Below are 17,032 nucleotides of genomic sequence, written 5' to 3' on the forward strand. Positions count from 1 at the left end.
TAGGTCTGTAGTTGGCTAGGTCCAGGGGGTCTAGAGAGGGTTTCTTTAAAAGGCCTTTGACCACTGCCGCTTTCCAGCTGGGAGGGACTAGACCCTGCGAAAGGGAGGAGTTGATGAGGGACGTGAGGGGGGGATGATGGTGCTGGACACCTTTTTCAGAAAACGGAGAGGGGCGGGATCGCGAGGAGAGCCGCTTTTAATTGAAGCCAACGTCGCGGCTACCTCCTCCGTAGACACTGGGCCAAAGGTGTCAAGAGAGGGTGGGGGGTCATCAGGGGGGTGAGAGCAAAGAAGGGGAGATGTGAAAGGCTCCACGCCCAGGTTGACAGCCGTGATTGGGGGAAGGGCCACGAGGATTTTTTGAATTTTCTCGTCGAAGAATGTGGCAAGTTTAATACATTTGCTTTCCGCTGCTTTGGGATCCATAGGTTTTGCTGGGGGGTCTGGGGCCTGGAGGAGTTCTTTAAGAACGGCAAAGGTTTCATGTGCCGAGCAGGAGGCGTTTTTGATTCTGTCTTCGTAGAAAGCGCTTTTGGTCTTGAGGAGTTCCGTTTTATAGGTTTTTAGAGAGGCCCGAAATATGTCTTTCTTGTCTTCCGTTTTGTCTTTCCTCCATAAGCGTTCGTTCCTCTTGCATTCCTTTCGTGATAGATTTAATTCGGGGGTGTACCAAGGGGAAGGGTTGACTCTCTTGATCCGTTTGAGGGTACTGGATTTCGGGAGAATATCGTCCAGAGATTGGGAGATCCATGTATTAAATTTGGTGTCAGCCGTGATAGTGTCTTGAGAGGGGGACGGGGTCTCTTCACTAAGTTTGGCTGCCCATTCCTCTGGGACCAATTTATGCCAGCGTCTGCTGAGGGTTCTGATCTTAGGAGGTTGAGGTGGAGGGATGTTGATGTGCCATTGGAAGGGGACCAGGAAGTGGTCGGTCCAAGGGAGGGGGACGTGAGGGCGAGTGTTCAAATCTTGGATGTTTGTAAATGTGGGATCAAGTAGCTTAGGTATGCAAAACATTTCTGAACATCTAAAGAAATATAAATGTTTAACAAAACAATATGTTTATAAAAGAGTCCGCAAATGCTTCAAAACAGACACACGAAAGTACGATGGCTAGACAGTGTTAGACCAGGTCAATCAATCTGGATTTGTATAGCGTGGCTAATCACCTGTGAGGGTATCCAGGTGCTGAGGCGCTGAAAGTGCTACTGCAGGGGGCTCAGTTGAACAGCTAGGTCTTGAGTCCTGTTTGGGATTCCAGCAGAGAGGACAGGTAAAGTCCATAGAAGAAGTGGAAGGTCGTTCCAAGAATGCCACAACGAGGTAGGAGAAGGAGTATCCTTCCCTGTCGCGGAGGGTGTGGGCACAGCAGAGGGAGGTGTGGCACAAGTGTTGATTTGGGGGAGTGATGCTGGTCTGTTTAGGGAGTTCGAGTATGAGTCTGGATACTCAGTTCTGTATTGTTTGCAGCCTCTTGAAGAGGTGCAAGATGATTCCTATATAGAATGCAATGACAGTCCCGTCGGCTGGTGACCAGGGCTAGTGTGATGGTGCCTCTGGTGTTGATGGGGAGCCACTTTATAATCTTGCAGAGCATGCAAAGGGTGAGGAGGCAGGCAGCTGAAACTAGGTTGATATGTATTTTCATGGTGAGCTTACTGTCATGGAATGATGCCATGGTTGTGGTCGGACTTGGTGAGGGTCCTAGTTCAAGAGGCCATCAGCCATTGTTACACTGGAAGGCATTGTTCCTGAAGATCAACACTCTGTCTTCTCTGTGCTGACTTGTAGGCAGTTGTCTCTCATCCAGTCGGTGACGCTCATCATGCACCTGCGGAAGCTGGTCAGCAAAGCAAAGGGGTCAGGATGAGCTGGGTATCATCGGCCAAGGATAAGATGTTCATTCCGTGCTATCTGATGATGGTGGCCAAGGGTGTCATGTAGGTGTTGAACAGGGTAGGACTGTGGGATGAACCTTGAGGGATGGTGTTGATGGTGTTCTTGGGTTCTGAGGTGAAGACAGGAAGGTGGATTCTCTGGGTATTTATGGTAAGGAAGTAGGCAATCCTCTTGAGGGTGTCTCCTTAGATTCCAATGTTCTGAAGCATTTTGATCAGGGTATGGTGTGATACTGTGTTAAATTTTGGTCCCTACAACTGGAAAAAACAGCAACCGCTACTTTAAATCATGAGGGGATATATCAATTGTCATAGAGTGCCAATTAGATTTGATGAGCAAGCCTCACCCATGAGTTGTGGCATTCATCAACATTTGTAACTTCATTCCACCCTGGTAAGATTGTAGTGTGAGGGAGTTCTTGATAAAACGGGCTGAACAAAATGGGTCATACCTTTAATAAAGGGTACCCTAGAGCTAAAACATACAAAACAGAAGATGGTGAAGTGGTATAAAGACCTAACCATCAGTATTACACCAACATATATCAGCCACAATACGGCCAGGGGCACACGTCAAGCCAAAAGAGGGGATCCCTATCTTCTTCTTCTAACACTAAGTCAGTGTTAAGTGCAGAGTTGTCAGAATATGAATCCTACCTTGACAATCCCAGAAATCATGGTTCCCTGACTCTAGGGAACTAATACGCCATTGATTGGGTGGAGGCAGTATCCTCTGTAGTCATATATTTGTCAGGAAGTATACCTGCAGGCAAACCTGATAACCTTCGTTACTCAGTCGCTCATTGATTTTTGTGTGTTTATCTTGTCCTCTTAACATCAACAAATTAGTTTCAAGTCTTACCATTTTTTTTAAAGATATTTAGTTTGATAACCTTTGATGTACCATTAACTCTGGGGCAAATTATCCATCTTGGTGGCTTGACAAAGAGACAATAATGATGTTAATCTACAAAAAACATATTTTTTAATTTAAAAAAGTAGTGATTCACAAAAATAAATTATGGACTGAGAATGTTTACTGCAACTGTTCTCATTCCTTCATCTGCTTTGAATCCTGAATGCGATACAAAAGGGGATGATGGACGGAGCGTTTGACCGAAACCGGTCCCAGGATGCTTGTTTCCGGTCCAAGGAAGACATGGCTTGGCAGTTCGGGCTGAACTGTTCCCATAAGGCACAGGGTCAGACTGATTTGCATATAGCCATGTCTGAACTGGGGTGGCTGTGGGAACTAAAGAATGGTGATGGATTAAACCCAGATCAGTTGACTCGGGGTGAGTGTTTGATTTGTTCAAACGCTCCGTCCATCATCCCCTTTTGTATCGCTTTGTTCGCCCTAAGTGTGGCAGGGTATGCTCAGACGTGAGTCCCTTGTTCACTTGGCCACTGGATTCAAGATAGCCTGGCTGATGAGGATTATGAATCCGAAACTGGTCCTAGGATGCTTGTTTCCGGTCCAAGGAAGACATGGCTTGGCAGTTCGGGCTGGACTGTTCCCATAAGGCACAGGGTCAGACTGATTTGCATATAGCCATGTCTGAACTGGGGTGGCTGAGTGAACTAAAGAATGGTGATGGATTAAACCCAGATCAGTTGACTGGGGGTGAGTGTTTGATTTGTTCAAACGCTCCGTCCATCATCCCCTTTTGTATCACTTTGTTCGCCCTAAGTGTGGCAGGGTATGCTCAGACGTGAGTCCCTTGTTCACTTGGCCACTGGAATCAAGATAGCCTGGCTGATGAGGATTATGAATCTGAAACCGGTCCCAGGATGCTTGTTTCCGGTCCAAGGAAGACATGGCTTGGCAGTTCGGGCTGAACTGTTCCCATAAGGCACAGGGTCAGACTGATTTGCATATAGCCATGTCTGAACTGGGGTGGCTGTGGGAACTAAAGAATGGTGATGGATTAAACCCAGATCAGTTGACTCGGGGTGAGTGTTTGATTTGTTCAAACGCTCCGTCCATCATCCCCTTTTGTATCGCTTTGTTCGCCCTAAGTGTGGCAGGGTATGCTCAGACGTGAGTCCCTTGTTCACTTGGCCACTGGATTCAAGATAGCCTGGCTGATGAGGATTATGAATCCGAAACTGGTCCCAGGATGCTTGTTTCCGGTCCAAGGAAGACATGGCTTGGCAGTTCGGGCTGGACTGTTCCCATAAGGCACAGGGTCAGACTGATTTGCATATAGCCATGTCTGAACTGGGGTGGCTGAGTGAACTAAAGAATGGTGATGGATTAAACCCAGATCAGTTGACTGGGGTGAGTGTTTGATTTGTTCAAACGCTCCGTCCATCATCCCCTTTTGTATCGCTTTGTTCGCCCTAAGTGTGGCAGGGTATGCTCAGACGTGAGTCCCTTGTTCACTTGGCCACTGGATTCAAGATAGCCTGGCTGATGAGGATTATGAATCCGAAACTGGTCCCAGGATGCTTGTTTCCGGTCCAAGGAAGACATGGCTTGGCAGTTCGGGCTGGACTGTTCCCATAAGGCACAGGGTCAGACTGATTTGCATATAGCCATGTCTGAACTGGGGTGGCTGAGTGAACTAAAGAATGGTGATGGATTAAACCCAGATCAGTTGACTGGGGGTGAGTGTTTGATTTGTTCAAACGCTCCGTCCATCATCCCCTTTTGTATCACTTTGTTCGCCCTAAGTGTGGCAGGGTATGCTCAGACGTGAGTCCCTTGTTCACTTGGCCACTGGATTCAAGATAGCCTGGCTGATGAGGATTATGAATCCGAAACTGGTCCCAGGATGCTTGTTTCCGGTCCAAGGAAGACATGGCTTGGCAGTTCGGGCTGGACTGTTCCCATAAGGCACAGGGTCAGACTGATTTGCATATAGCCATGTCTGAACTGGGGTGGCTGAGTGAACTAAAGAATGGTGATGGATTAAACCCAGATCAGTTGACTGGGGGTGAGTGTTTGATTTGTTCAAAGGCTCCGTCCATCATCCCCTTTTGTATCACTTTGTTCGCCCTAAGTGTGGCAGGGTATGCTCAGACGTGAGTCCCTTGTTCACTTGGCCACTGGATTCAAGATAGCCTGGCTGATGAGGATTATGAATCCGAAACCGGTCCCAGGATGCTTGTTTCCGGTCCAAGGAAGACATGGCTTGGCAGTTCGGGCTGGACTGTTCCCATAAGGCACAGGGTCAGACTGATTTGCATATAGCCATGTCTGAACTGGGGTGGCTGAGTGAACTAAAGAATGGTGATGGATTAAACCCAGATCAGTTGACTGGGGGTGAGTGTTTGATTTGTTCAAACGCTCCGTCCATCATCCCCTTTTGTATCGCTTTGAATCCTGAATGGCCAGACAACATTACAATATTACCAACTCTAATTATGAGATCCATACATGTTAGCCAACCCAGCAGCTAGAAGTAGCAAAATATTAATTCCAGCTTGTTCATCGCCAGATATTAATAACTCAAAAAAACAACTAATGCTGGCTTATCATGTTACCTTTATGTGAGCCAGTTATGGGAATAGAGTGTACCTCACTGCACATATTTCCTGTACACATTAGAAACACAGGTGAGTGCATCAAGTATAGCCTCCGCTTGGTGTGCTGGAGAGAGTATTTTTGAGTTCAGGACAAGCAGCGAAACTTCACAATGGCTATAGTTACTTAGTACTGTTTTGTGGGTCAGGCGGAAGTCCAAGAAGTAGGAGGACAGCCCATAACAATTCTGTGACAGGCTACAAGAAACAGGAGAGGAGGGGGGAGTCATGATCTACCTTTCCACCTCAAGCCTAAAAGGTGACAGCAATAGCCCGGGCAGGATATGCGGCTACCTATGCATGGCACTGGAGCCTGGATTTCGCTCTAAATTTGGTGCCTCAATGTAGCGTCTATATCCCTCTAGCATGTAGGTGAGAAAAAGGAGGCTCAGCCAGATGTTTAAAGCAAACATGTATGAGAGAGATATGTAATTTTCTGGTACTACAATTGCTCTGCTATTCACCTTTTGTTCTACAGTAGCATATAGCTACTTGTCTATCTTTACAATATTGTGAGAAAACCAACAACCCACACCACACTGTGAAAACAACATATCAAAGTCTCAGCTTTGACATGACATTTGATTTTTCCTAGTTCTGTCTGGTTTAAAATGAAATGAAAATATCAAGTTTTTCCTGCACCATATTTTAGTGCAAGGTTCATTTTAAACTCAGCTGTGTCCTGAGCACTGAACCTTAAGGTAAATCATACGAGAACGCTGACATAATACTTATACATTAAAGGGAATTTAGAGCAGCAGTCGTAAAGATGCTACCTGAAGCTAAAAAAGGGAGAGAACCAGTAGAATGAAGGGCACCATTTCCAGATGTATCAATCTTAGGAATACCGATTGCCTAATTGCGATTCTCTCCAAACGGCAATTTGGAAATCAGTATTCCTTATGTATGAAGCTCTTTTGAGTTTCATAAGCGATTCCTAGTGGGTCACAAAAAAGACATACCTCATATATTTGCAGGGTTCTTCACTAGTCAGACACTGTTTGCCATGTATGTAACAGCTCTTACACTTCTGACTTAATCATTTGTTTTCTCTGTTACATCCTATGCTGATGATACCCAGATAGTAGTCTCTTTCTCAGATATCCTTAACAGCACTAGTACAAATTTTCACAATTGTATGCCAGCAATCAGTGACTAGAAGGACAAGAACGTTAAGGAAAGACGAAGGTTCTTCTCTTCGGTAAGGAGAATGGCTTTTGGTCATCTTCCTGCTGGCCACAAAAATTAGGAACCCTTCCATCACAGCCAGAAAGGTAAGAATGTAGGTGTCCTAATGGACTAGCCCCCACATGCATCATTGTGACATTTTGCACTTCCTAATTTGCGAAAAATAAGGAATCGCAAATTAAGAAGTGCAAAATGCTATGCATCATTATTTTCGGTATTCATTTGTGATTCGGTAAAAATCGCAATTTTTACCGAATCCCAAATGAATACCGAATTCTTACGTTAATTTTCGCAATTCCCATTGATTCCTATGGGCCAAAAGGCCCATAGGAGTCAATGGGAAGGCATTAGCAAATTGCGAGTGGCACTTTGAAAATTTCATGGGTGCAGGGGGGGGTCCAAAGGACCCCCCCCTGCACCCCTGAAACGTATTTTTCGCATCATGTTTCACACACACATGTCCTAAGGACATGTGTGTGTGAAACATGAATGTTGAAAAAAAAACATTTTCAGCATTTTAAACATTTTTTCCAAATTTACCGAGTGGTTCAACCACTCGGTAAATTTGGCACCCTAATTGCGAATTTACACTTTTAAAAGTAATGATGCATTGCTTTTAAGAAATCGCACATCTGCGACTTCTTAAAAGCACCCGCAATTTTAGAACTCGCAAAAATGTTACGAATTCTAAAATTGCTTCATGCATCCCAAAAAGCACTTTTGCATTCGCAAACGGCCGATTTTAAGGAATCGCACCGTTTGCGACTACAAAAATGCTTGATGCATGTGGGGGAATAAGTTTATCTTTAGGGATCAAGTGAAGGCCACTATCTCTGCCTCCTTCTACACACTAAAGACAGTTAAGAAAAGCATCCCTTATATTCTGCTGGCCTTGCAAAGAACAGTTGTGACAGTTTTGTCAATTATAGATTACTGCAATGAACTAGATCTTAATATGCAATAGAAGTATGTAAACAAGCTCCAATCCCTTAAAAAATCAGTGGCAAGGCTACTGCTGGGGATTCTTACATTTAATTCAGCAAAACCTGCCTTACAGAAATTTCATTGGTTCCCGATTTAAAAAAGAGTTAGCGCTAAAGCCTTGTGAATCACTTACAAGGCATAGCATGATGTAGGCTCGAAATTTCTCAAAGACAGCTTTATGGACAGGCTTTTACGATCTAATGCTGGCAATGACATTGATGTTCCTAAATTCAATCTCCTCTTTGGGTGGAAGGAGTTTTGTGGTAGGTGACTCGAAACTTTGGAACTGCCGCACCCTGCAGATTAAGTACATGCAGGATCTTCTGTCTTTTAGAAAGTCTCTTAAAACTTGGCCTTTTAACAATTAGTTGGCCCTCATATTGTTGTATCAATGGCTGTACCTAGACACCTCTGGTTAATTATGTACTTTAGAAATGTATTTAACATAACACAACATATTAACTAGGTAGGTCCCAATGTGTGATCCATTGGGAACCACAGTCATCATAGGGATGGTGGCCTGCTGAGGCCAGCAGACCACCATGTCTGTAACTGCTTTTTAATAAAGCAATTTTTAAAAAAAAATGCAGTCCATTTTCCTTAACCAGTTCGCTGCTCCTGTCGGCCAACAGCCGTCGCAAGCACTACCTGGCAAGTGCTGTGCACGTCCGTTGGCCTACGCGGCCCCGCCCACTCTTTAAAACCGCTGCACCGCAGTGGAATTTCCGCCGTGGTAAAGGGGTTAAAGGAAAATGAGAAGCTTTTAAAAAGAAAAAATGAAACTTTGCAGTTTCATTGTTTAGGAGTAGGCAGTGGTAGGGACCACTGCCTGCTCTTAAAAAATATTTGTTTTCCATTCACAAAGATGAAGATGTCCCCAAAGAGTAGGTAAAACATGAATGTTTTCCAACTGAAATTCTATCGCAAACCATTCATACATTCCATTCCAATTCGGTATTTGGAAGGGATGCGAAAAACACGCCCCGTTCAAATACTAAATCGCAAACACAAATTGCCATTCAGTAATGTGTTACCAAATCACAGTTTGTGCTTTGCACATATGTAAAAAGCATTTTTGCAGTCGGAAGCGGCCTGATCAGCAGTTTCCGACCTAACAAATGCTTCGTACATGTGGACTCAAATCCATATACAACCTTCTGGGCATTTATTATGAGTAAGTCATAGTTTTCAAAGGATCAAAATCCAGTGTGTGCACGTTGTGTGGAGTTTACTGCTCCCTTTAATTACGCGGTGCGATCAAGTCATTACCTTTTGGTGAATTTCATTAGGTAAAGCCTGCCAGAATTTACTAGGAGAAACGTGTATGGTAAGCATCAAAACCTGGGTTTTGTGGGGGGGAACAGATTTAAATACAGTAAAGATGTAAAATCATTACAAACATACCCTTTGCGGTTTCATTGTAAAAGGCAAGATGGCAGGCCTAGAGTATAACTGAGGAAAGTCCCTTAAACTTCAAACTGCCAGACATTTTTGTCACTGAGTAAGGAAAGCTAATGAGATATAAATCAGAGAAGGCCAAAAGAAAATTGTCACGGTCCTGAGCAGGCCCCAAAATATGCAGATGGTTCAGGGAAGGCAAATATTTAAATGATCAAATTAAAATACCGAGTAGTGGGAAGATGCGGATGGGGACGCCTTCCCTATTTTCTGACATTTATAGGATGTCTTTCAGCCGCTCGGCAGTAGGAGTTCTTGCAGGGAGGTGACGTGGGGAAGGGCAGGGGCAGGTTGGGGGGTAGTAATGTATGGATTACGGAGTTTAACAGGTAAGTAAACATATAAATAAATAAAACGAATTTCGTTGTGCGCACTGCATCGAGGCTGATTTCTTTTGAATAATTCCCTAGCGAAAGAGGCAGTACTGTCATTCCACAAGCCCCGTGTATAAATCCTTCCCACAAAGCTGAACCTACTCTGAGATTGGAGTTAGCACTAACCAAAACACAGGAGGCTGAGAAGGAATCTTGGTCCTAGCATGTGAAACTCATTTCTTGGTGGCAAACCCTTTGATTTACAAAATCACAGTGTTTGTAAGCACAACATATTTTTACAATGCAGACAAATCCCATTTTTTGTGATTTGGCAATGAGAAGGAGAACGAAAAGAGCGCCCCCTTTCTTTTGTAATAGGTTTACAAATAAATTAATCATTTGTGGCTACACTTCATGTCAACTGTTCCTTTAAGAATAGCAAGGATGGTGGTCTGATGTTCCTTGCAGAGCACCCACCTGTATTCATAGCTAATCACATCGGGTTACAAAACAACCTGCATAATAATTATTTATTCGAGAAATTATTCCGAGACCCTCGACAACTGCATATTTTGTGACATTACCAATTAAATTAAAAAATAAATTAAATTGTGTATACAATTTGTACCCAATATTTGCAACCTGCCTCTTTTCATTTAAGACCTTTTAGGGCAGATGTATCAACATCGAGATTTGCGAATCTCAAATAGCAGTTTTTTAGAAATCGCTGTTTGAGATTTGCAAATTGGTATGTATGTAGAAAATCGCATTTTTTTTGCGATTTCTTAAAATTTCTTAATTGTGATTAGCAAATTGCGACACGCAATTAAGGAATAATTTCCCATTCATTTCTATGGGCCAGGAGGCCCATAGGAATGAATGTGTAGTTATTCTCAATTTGCGATTCGCAATTTGAGAATCGCAAATTGAGAATAATTTCAAGGGTGTAATAAGGACACCCTGATGCACCCCTGAAATTCACATGTGTGGGCATATGGCGCGCATACATGCCCTAAGGGCATGTATGTGCGCCACATGGCACCTTCACAAATGCAAAAAAGTGCTTTTGTGAATGAAATCGCAAATTACCACCAACTTTAAGTTGGTGTTAATAAGGAATTTCTTAATGAGAAATCGCCCAACTTGGGTGCTTCATACATTGCATTTAAGGAATCGCAAAATTTGTGATTCCTTAAATGCAATCACAAAATAAGGAATCGTAAATTTGCGATTCCTTATTTTGCACTCAAATTTGCTACATACATACCATTTAGCGAAAATGTGTTCGCAAATGCAGAAATTCTGCGGATTTCGGCGTTTGCGAACCCATTTGAGCTTCATGCATATGACCCTTAGTCCTTAGAATCGTTTAGCAAAACTAATCATCATGCTACAAGATCTGATAGATTGCCTTAAGAATTGATATTTTGAATTGGGGATAACTGCTTAAAAGGCAACTTCTTACAGCCTCTAATTTCTGTAACATTTTCCTTGACACTCACCGATGAAAAGCATATTTTTTAATTAATGTTTCATATTGTTCTGAACCATTTGAAAATAGCTCTGGCTTATTTCTGGTGCGATGAAAGCAAGGACGAGTGTTAGAATAAAAAATGAAAAAAGTAAACACATTTCTGAGCTGAGGGGCAGTGGCAGGGTAGCTTCCCTAGCTGTTCACTAGCTAATTTTATGGGCGCTTCCATCAATGATTGCAATTACTTTCTTGTTGCAATCACAATATCAATTGTTAGCCACATATATTTGAAGGCAGTCGAAGCTCCATATTAAATAATCAACACTCACAGGACAGAAAAATCTTTGACTAGCGTTTTGTTCTGGGAAAACCTGCAATTATTTATTGAATGATTATCAGAGTTTCATCCATCAAGCTCAGATTTTCCAGAATGGGTCACTCTAATCTTTTTTTTTTTTTTAATAAACATGATCTGGCTCTGCTAAAACAGAAGACTAGAGGCTGCCACTGTGCAAATTCGGAATTCTCTCCGTGATACTAGTAGGTGTAAGAGATGGATATCGCTAGTGAAAGGAAGCAATACTTTGAACATTTTTTAATAATATTCCTATTAAAATATGCTGAATTTTGATGCATTTGTTTTTGATTCATTCTATGGGCCATATTTATGGCATATTGACGTAGGGCAGGGCAGCAAGCCATGTTGCTGCGCTGCCCTATTCCAAAGTAAAAGGGCAGGAATGTGCCGTATTTAAGCAATACGGTGCGTTCCTGTCCTTTCTGCTGATTTGCTGGCACCGTTTCGGCAGCCTAGCGCCAACGTAGGCACCCTTGCACTATGGTGCAAGGGTGCCTTGATTGCAGGCAGGATTGTATTTGTGTACCAAAACATTTCTAGAATATGTTTTCCTCTATCTAATTGCTCTGTAGAATGCAGCACACATGGAAAGAGGAAAAAATGAGAAGAAATGAAGTTATTTCTCCTCTTTACGCCTCATCTTCGGAGGCGTACAGATTTGGCGCTTTCCCAGGTTTACATGTTTTTTAGTGAATCTGAGCAGCGTTAAATTCCATAGGTGCTGCGTGGGAAACCCTACTGCAATGCTCACAGAATGCCTTCTGAGATGCAGAGTAGGGTGACGCAGCTATTTGCGCTGCATCGCAATCACATCGCACCACCAGCATCAGTCAGCCAACAATTTGGGGGGTACCTGGGCCACAGGTTGCCTTTGCAACAACCATACAATCATAATTTTACAAAAAGCTATTTTATGAACTTTCATACAAGCATTGTGTAAGACCTAGCCCTTTTTGCAGGGCCATCTCCAGTTTTTTGCTTTTTCTTGCTGAACCCATTTTTGGGGCATTAGGACTCTGTGTACCTTTTTCCTGCTAACTAGTAGTAAATTGCTTGAGCTTTTCCTCTAACACACGGTACAATTGGACCACACTTCATTGGCATATTTAATTTACATGTACATCCCTAGTAAATGGTACTACCTGCACCCATTGCCTGTAAATTAAATGTTACCAGTGGGCAGCAGCACTCATTGTGCCACCTACTAAAATAGCACTGTAAAACATGTGTCAGGCCTGTCACTGTAGCTTGTCTATGCCTTTTACCAGGCCTAAACTTCTCTTCCTAATACGTATAAGGCACACCTAATGTAGGCCCTAAAAGATCATAGTGCAGGGTCTATGGTATTTAAAAAAGTAGGGTGTGTGAGTTTATGTATTACATGTCCTGACAGTGGAAAACTCCTAAAGTCACTTTTCACTGTTGTAAGGTTTATCTCTTCCATAAGCTAGCCCTGGGTTACCTTATTTCAATTAATAAATGCTAACTTAAGATTGGAAGCAGATAGAGAAATACTTTTGACACTAAAATAGTGTATATTAAAATCTTCTTTACTGGTAAAGTCGGATTTCAAGTAATATTTTGAAAATGACACCTTTAGTTGGCATTTTCCTACCCAAAGTTTTCAATACCTATCTAGGAGTTTCCAGCTGTCTTGGCCTGTTAATGGTTCCCCCATCAACATTGTGTACTGGGCCTCACTGTGAACAATGGGAGCTGGGTATAGCTGGGAGGAGGTCTTAAAGGATGGCCGGGGTGGAGCTGCACCCAGCTTCACTTACAATTCAAATGACTTTGCTTACAACACACACAAAGGAACCTAGCACTAGGCCTGCTTTGCCACTTGTCACCCCAAACAATTTAAATCCTGGACCAGGGGAAGAGGAAGATCTGACTTGAACCAGTTTGGAGGTAAGTCAGAGAATTCCCCCACACAAAGACTGGCACCAAGTATAAAAAGAGGACTTCCAGAACTACTCTTCAAAACACTCCTCGACCTGTGGACATTTCAGAAGAAGGACTGCCCTGCTGCCAGAAGGACTGTCCTACTGTTTGAAGGACTGCCTTGATGTCTAGAAAAGGTAATTTGGACATGCTTGATCCCATGTTACCCAGGGTGACTCCAAGGGTTAGTTGGTTGACCTCCTGTATGAGTTACAGCAACACAACAAGCTTCCAGAGATCTGTTTGAAACTGTTCAGCTGCAACAGGACATGTCTCAACCTGCTCCATCCTTGCTGCTGGCATCTGCTGGATTGAGTCCTGATCACCAAGACGTGCCCCCTACCCTCCAAGTCCTGGACCCTTGGCTGGCATCAGTGAGAGGTCCTCCTAAAAGAAAAGGTGAACATCTTGAAGTATAGGCCCATAAACTGACCAGTTCTCACCGAATACTGCTGCTTATGACAACCGCCAATGAAAAGCTCCATGAGACCTGTACTTCTCGCCGACAGAGACCCTTCACAATAATTGGCAACCCAAGACCAGCCCTTCACGATCCAGCAACAACAACCTGTATTGACCATCAACGGAAAGCTCCAACAAAGACCGGCTCTTCACGCTACAGCACCGACCGTTCACAACACTTGACCTGCTCTTCACATGACAAGCCTCCGCCTCCACAAACTTTAAGTTTCAGTTTCTCTTGTTCTACCCATTGGATTTTTGTATTTCTGTTATCATTTTATGTAATAAAACATGTTCTAATATTCTAAATTGGTTTGGGATTTTTCTTGTGCTGTGTTTTCACTCTATTACTCTTTGTGTGCCGCATATACAATTTACATATTGCGTATACGTTAAGCCTAGTTGCTTTGTGGCAACATACCAGACCACAGGTTAACCAGTTTTTGTGCTTTACCCCAACATGCATTGTGGTTATTGCATGAGTGGGGCTTCCATTCCACTCAACCAATAACCAAACTTCTTACACATCGCAGGCATTTTTGAGATATCCTTTAGCATATCTTGTGTGAAGCAAGTAGAGTATCTAATGTTCTTTAATTTTTGGAACCCAATGTAATGATTTATTTTTGTATCTGAAGGGTTAATTAGAGCAAGTAGCTTCATGTCAGCTAATGTTGGGGTCCACTGTCAGTGAGTGAACTAGTCATGCTGAATCTAGTTATTCTTTATGTTGTAGTTCAGGCACCCTCGAATGCTTCTATCTGCAATTTCCTAGTTCAATCCCTTCTGTTCTGATTATGGTTGCAGTGTATTATTGGTATCACCTTCCATATAAGCCCATTTCACCTACTCTTTCATCCATTGTTCCATTGTTGAGGCCCAAAGTGATTTCCATCCTAAAGTTATCTACCTTTTATAAAGTAGTTAAGCCAGATTAGCAAACCTATCCTCCAGTTTTGCAGTCATCATTCATTTATAGTGAACCAACATGTTGACCTCAAAGGAATTAGTGTACTTCCTCACAAATACTGCAGTGCCCATACAATGAGGAGAAAGCCTCCATGGATTGTCATTGTGCAGGAAGGTGTCCCTACCTCCACAAAAACAACCCTGCGAACATCGCAGACACCACTGCACCATGGTGAAAGGCTGACTGCGTTAGCGCTAGGCACCAAATTGTGCTCCGACGCAGGCAGAAAGGACAGGAATGCACCTTATCTTGCACTTATGGTGTATTCCTGCCCTTTCTAATTGGCGTAGGGCACCACAGCAAAAAGATTTGCTGCGTTGCCCTATGCAAATTCATTGTAAATGAGGCTGTTTGTTCTTACACTACTTGGAAGTTGCATGTTTCAGAGATGTTTCATAAAGGAATGTAGAAGTTACAAAAAAAGAGTATTAGTGTTTTTCTATTTCCAATACACACAAGTGTTTTTGTGAATCAGTTCCAATGTAGGAAAAGTATTAATTAGGCACAGATTTAAAAACACTTTACATCAGGTTGGTTTCACTTTTTTTTAACACAAACCTGATAAAAAAGCAAAGTAGTGGTGTTTATCCAATGCAAATCATATTTTGTGTTGTATTTCAACAAAAAGAAACTCAAAACTGTGCAATGCATTGCCTTGTGTCATTTTAATTTAAGGGGCATTCCATGTGTGGTGCAAGGGTGTTCCCAGGCAGCCACCCCTGGGCTGTGATGCAAATCTCAATCCAGAAAGAATTTTAGATAGGGATTTGTGTAAAAATCCAGCGCCTCCTTGAGGCAGGCGTAACAATGAGAAATGTTTTCATTTTTCCTCGTGTTTCCCTCTTTACATGTGTGCTGCACTTTACAGCACACACACAAAGAGGAAAGCAGCTTAAACCATAGTTTTTGTACAAGAAGGGACACCGCTCACCACAAAAAGTACGCTTTCCACTCCACTGATAACTTGGCTTTTTATGCCCTGATTCTCTCCTTGGTATTTTCTCCTCCGCTGTAGCGCCTTGACGCCCTTGGGCATTCGAGCGTGATATAAATCATAAATTCATTCATTCATTCATTCATTCATTACTTTCCTTCATCACCATATCTCCTGCTTCTGCTTACATACCCTTATCATCAGGACTGCTTTCCGGATGTCGCGGACTCCATCGTACACCAAGCGGGAAGCGTCGATAAATTCGTTCTCCTCGAACGGTTGCGGGATATTGGTACTCAACGCCTCAATGGCAACCTCCACTTGTTCCGCGAAACGAGGCATAACTAAATGGAAAGAAGCATAAAAGAGAACATTATTACCTACAATACCTCCTTTTATGCCAAGTCCCCAGGCATAGGCACATTGAAGAGCCCACAGAAATGGATGTGACATTTTAGAGACACAACAGGACTAGCTGATATGATGTGTGTGTGCTCAGATGTACTCTCTGTCATTGTTATTCACACTTCGGGCAGAAATGGAGGCATTTCTTCAAGTCCTGGCCGTGACTGTGCTGAGTGTCTTTGAGCTCCCTTTGTTCTATTTTTTATTGAACTGCGAGACTGACACACAAATTATGAAAGTATGTTAAGTTGCCTTTCCGAAGGAAGTATCAGTAGGCAACCTCCTATGTTTACTCTGAACACCTCTGTCATGGAAACAAAGGAGGGAGAGATCAGACATCCTTCCCTTTAATGTAAAATTCAAGAGTAGACACCCAGGGTTTCTTCTCATACCGTTCCTTGGCGCTGGGAGAGGAGCCGGCGCTTTCATGGTGACAGGCAATAAAAATAAATAAGTGTGCTGATCATGCACTTCGGAAGCCTCCTGATGTGTCCTTTGAATAAAAAATAATGATGATACAAGAGAACAGAGAAAAGAACCGGTTTGAGTCCCCGGATTTCCTGTTGTTCCATTCTCACAGAAATGTCTTTGTCCCAGTCGCAAATCTTTGCAAATACAAATACAGAAGAAAGGGAATTAAAAACGAAAGCTCCAAAACTACCAAAACTACCAAATGCCCGGTCAGACACCTAGGACCGGTTTCACCAGTTCTGCCACAAGTCCCATGCGCCTTCATGGCTTTGTCATTCTGTTGGGCGCATACTTTTGGTGGGACATCGCTAGGAACTGGCCATTGCTACTGGTCAATTTTCGGTCTTCGGGTTCTGGCAATGCTCTATTATGCTGCTGATTCTACAGAATCTGCCCCTTTGCAACCGGTATTTTTGCGTTTGGGATGCATCATCCCAAATGCAAAAATATCAAATTAAGAAATCGCAAAATTGAGATTACTTGCATTTAAGGAATCTCTAATTGAGATTCCTTAAATGCAATGCATTAAAGTTTAAAAAATAGCGATTTCGCTAATAGGGCTCGCAAATTACCATGAAGTTGAACTTCATGGTAATTTGCAAAAACTTTGAATAATGCACTAAAGTGCATTTTTCAAAGTTTCA

General features: G+C 42.8%; 1 protein-coding gene across 1 annotated transcript in view; it reads right to left on the minus strand.

Annotated features, from left to right (window-relative positions):
* The window catches only part of CTNNA2 (catenin alpha 2), a 2,858,593-nt gene that overhangs the window by 349,928 nt on the left and 2,491,633 nt on the right, over positions 1-17,032 (minus strand). The window contains exon 13 of the mRNA XM_078679035.1: positions 15,705-15,856. Within this exon, the coding sequence (XP_078535161.1) occupies positions 15,705-15,856 (152 nt within the window). The remainder of the gene's footprint in view (positions 1-15,704; positions 15,857-17,032) is intronic.

The sequence above is a fragment of the Lissotriton helveticus genome, chromosome 2_2, assembly GCF_964261635.1.
Source record: "Lissotriton helveticus chromosome 2_2, aLisHel1.1, whole genome shotgun sequence".
NCBI classification, from domain to species: domain Eukaryota; kingdom Metazoa; phylum Chordata; class Amphibia; order Caudata; family Salamandridae; genus Lissotriton; species Lissotriton helveticus.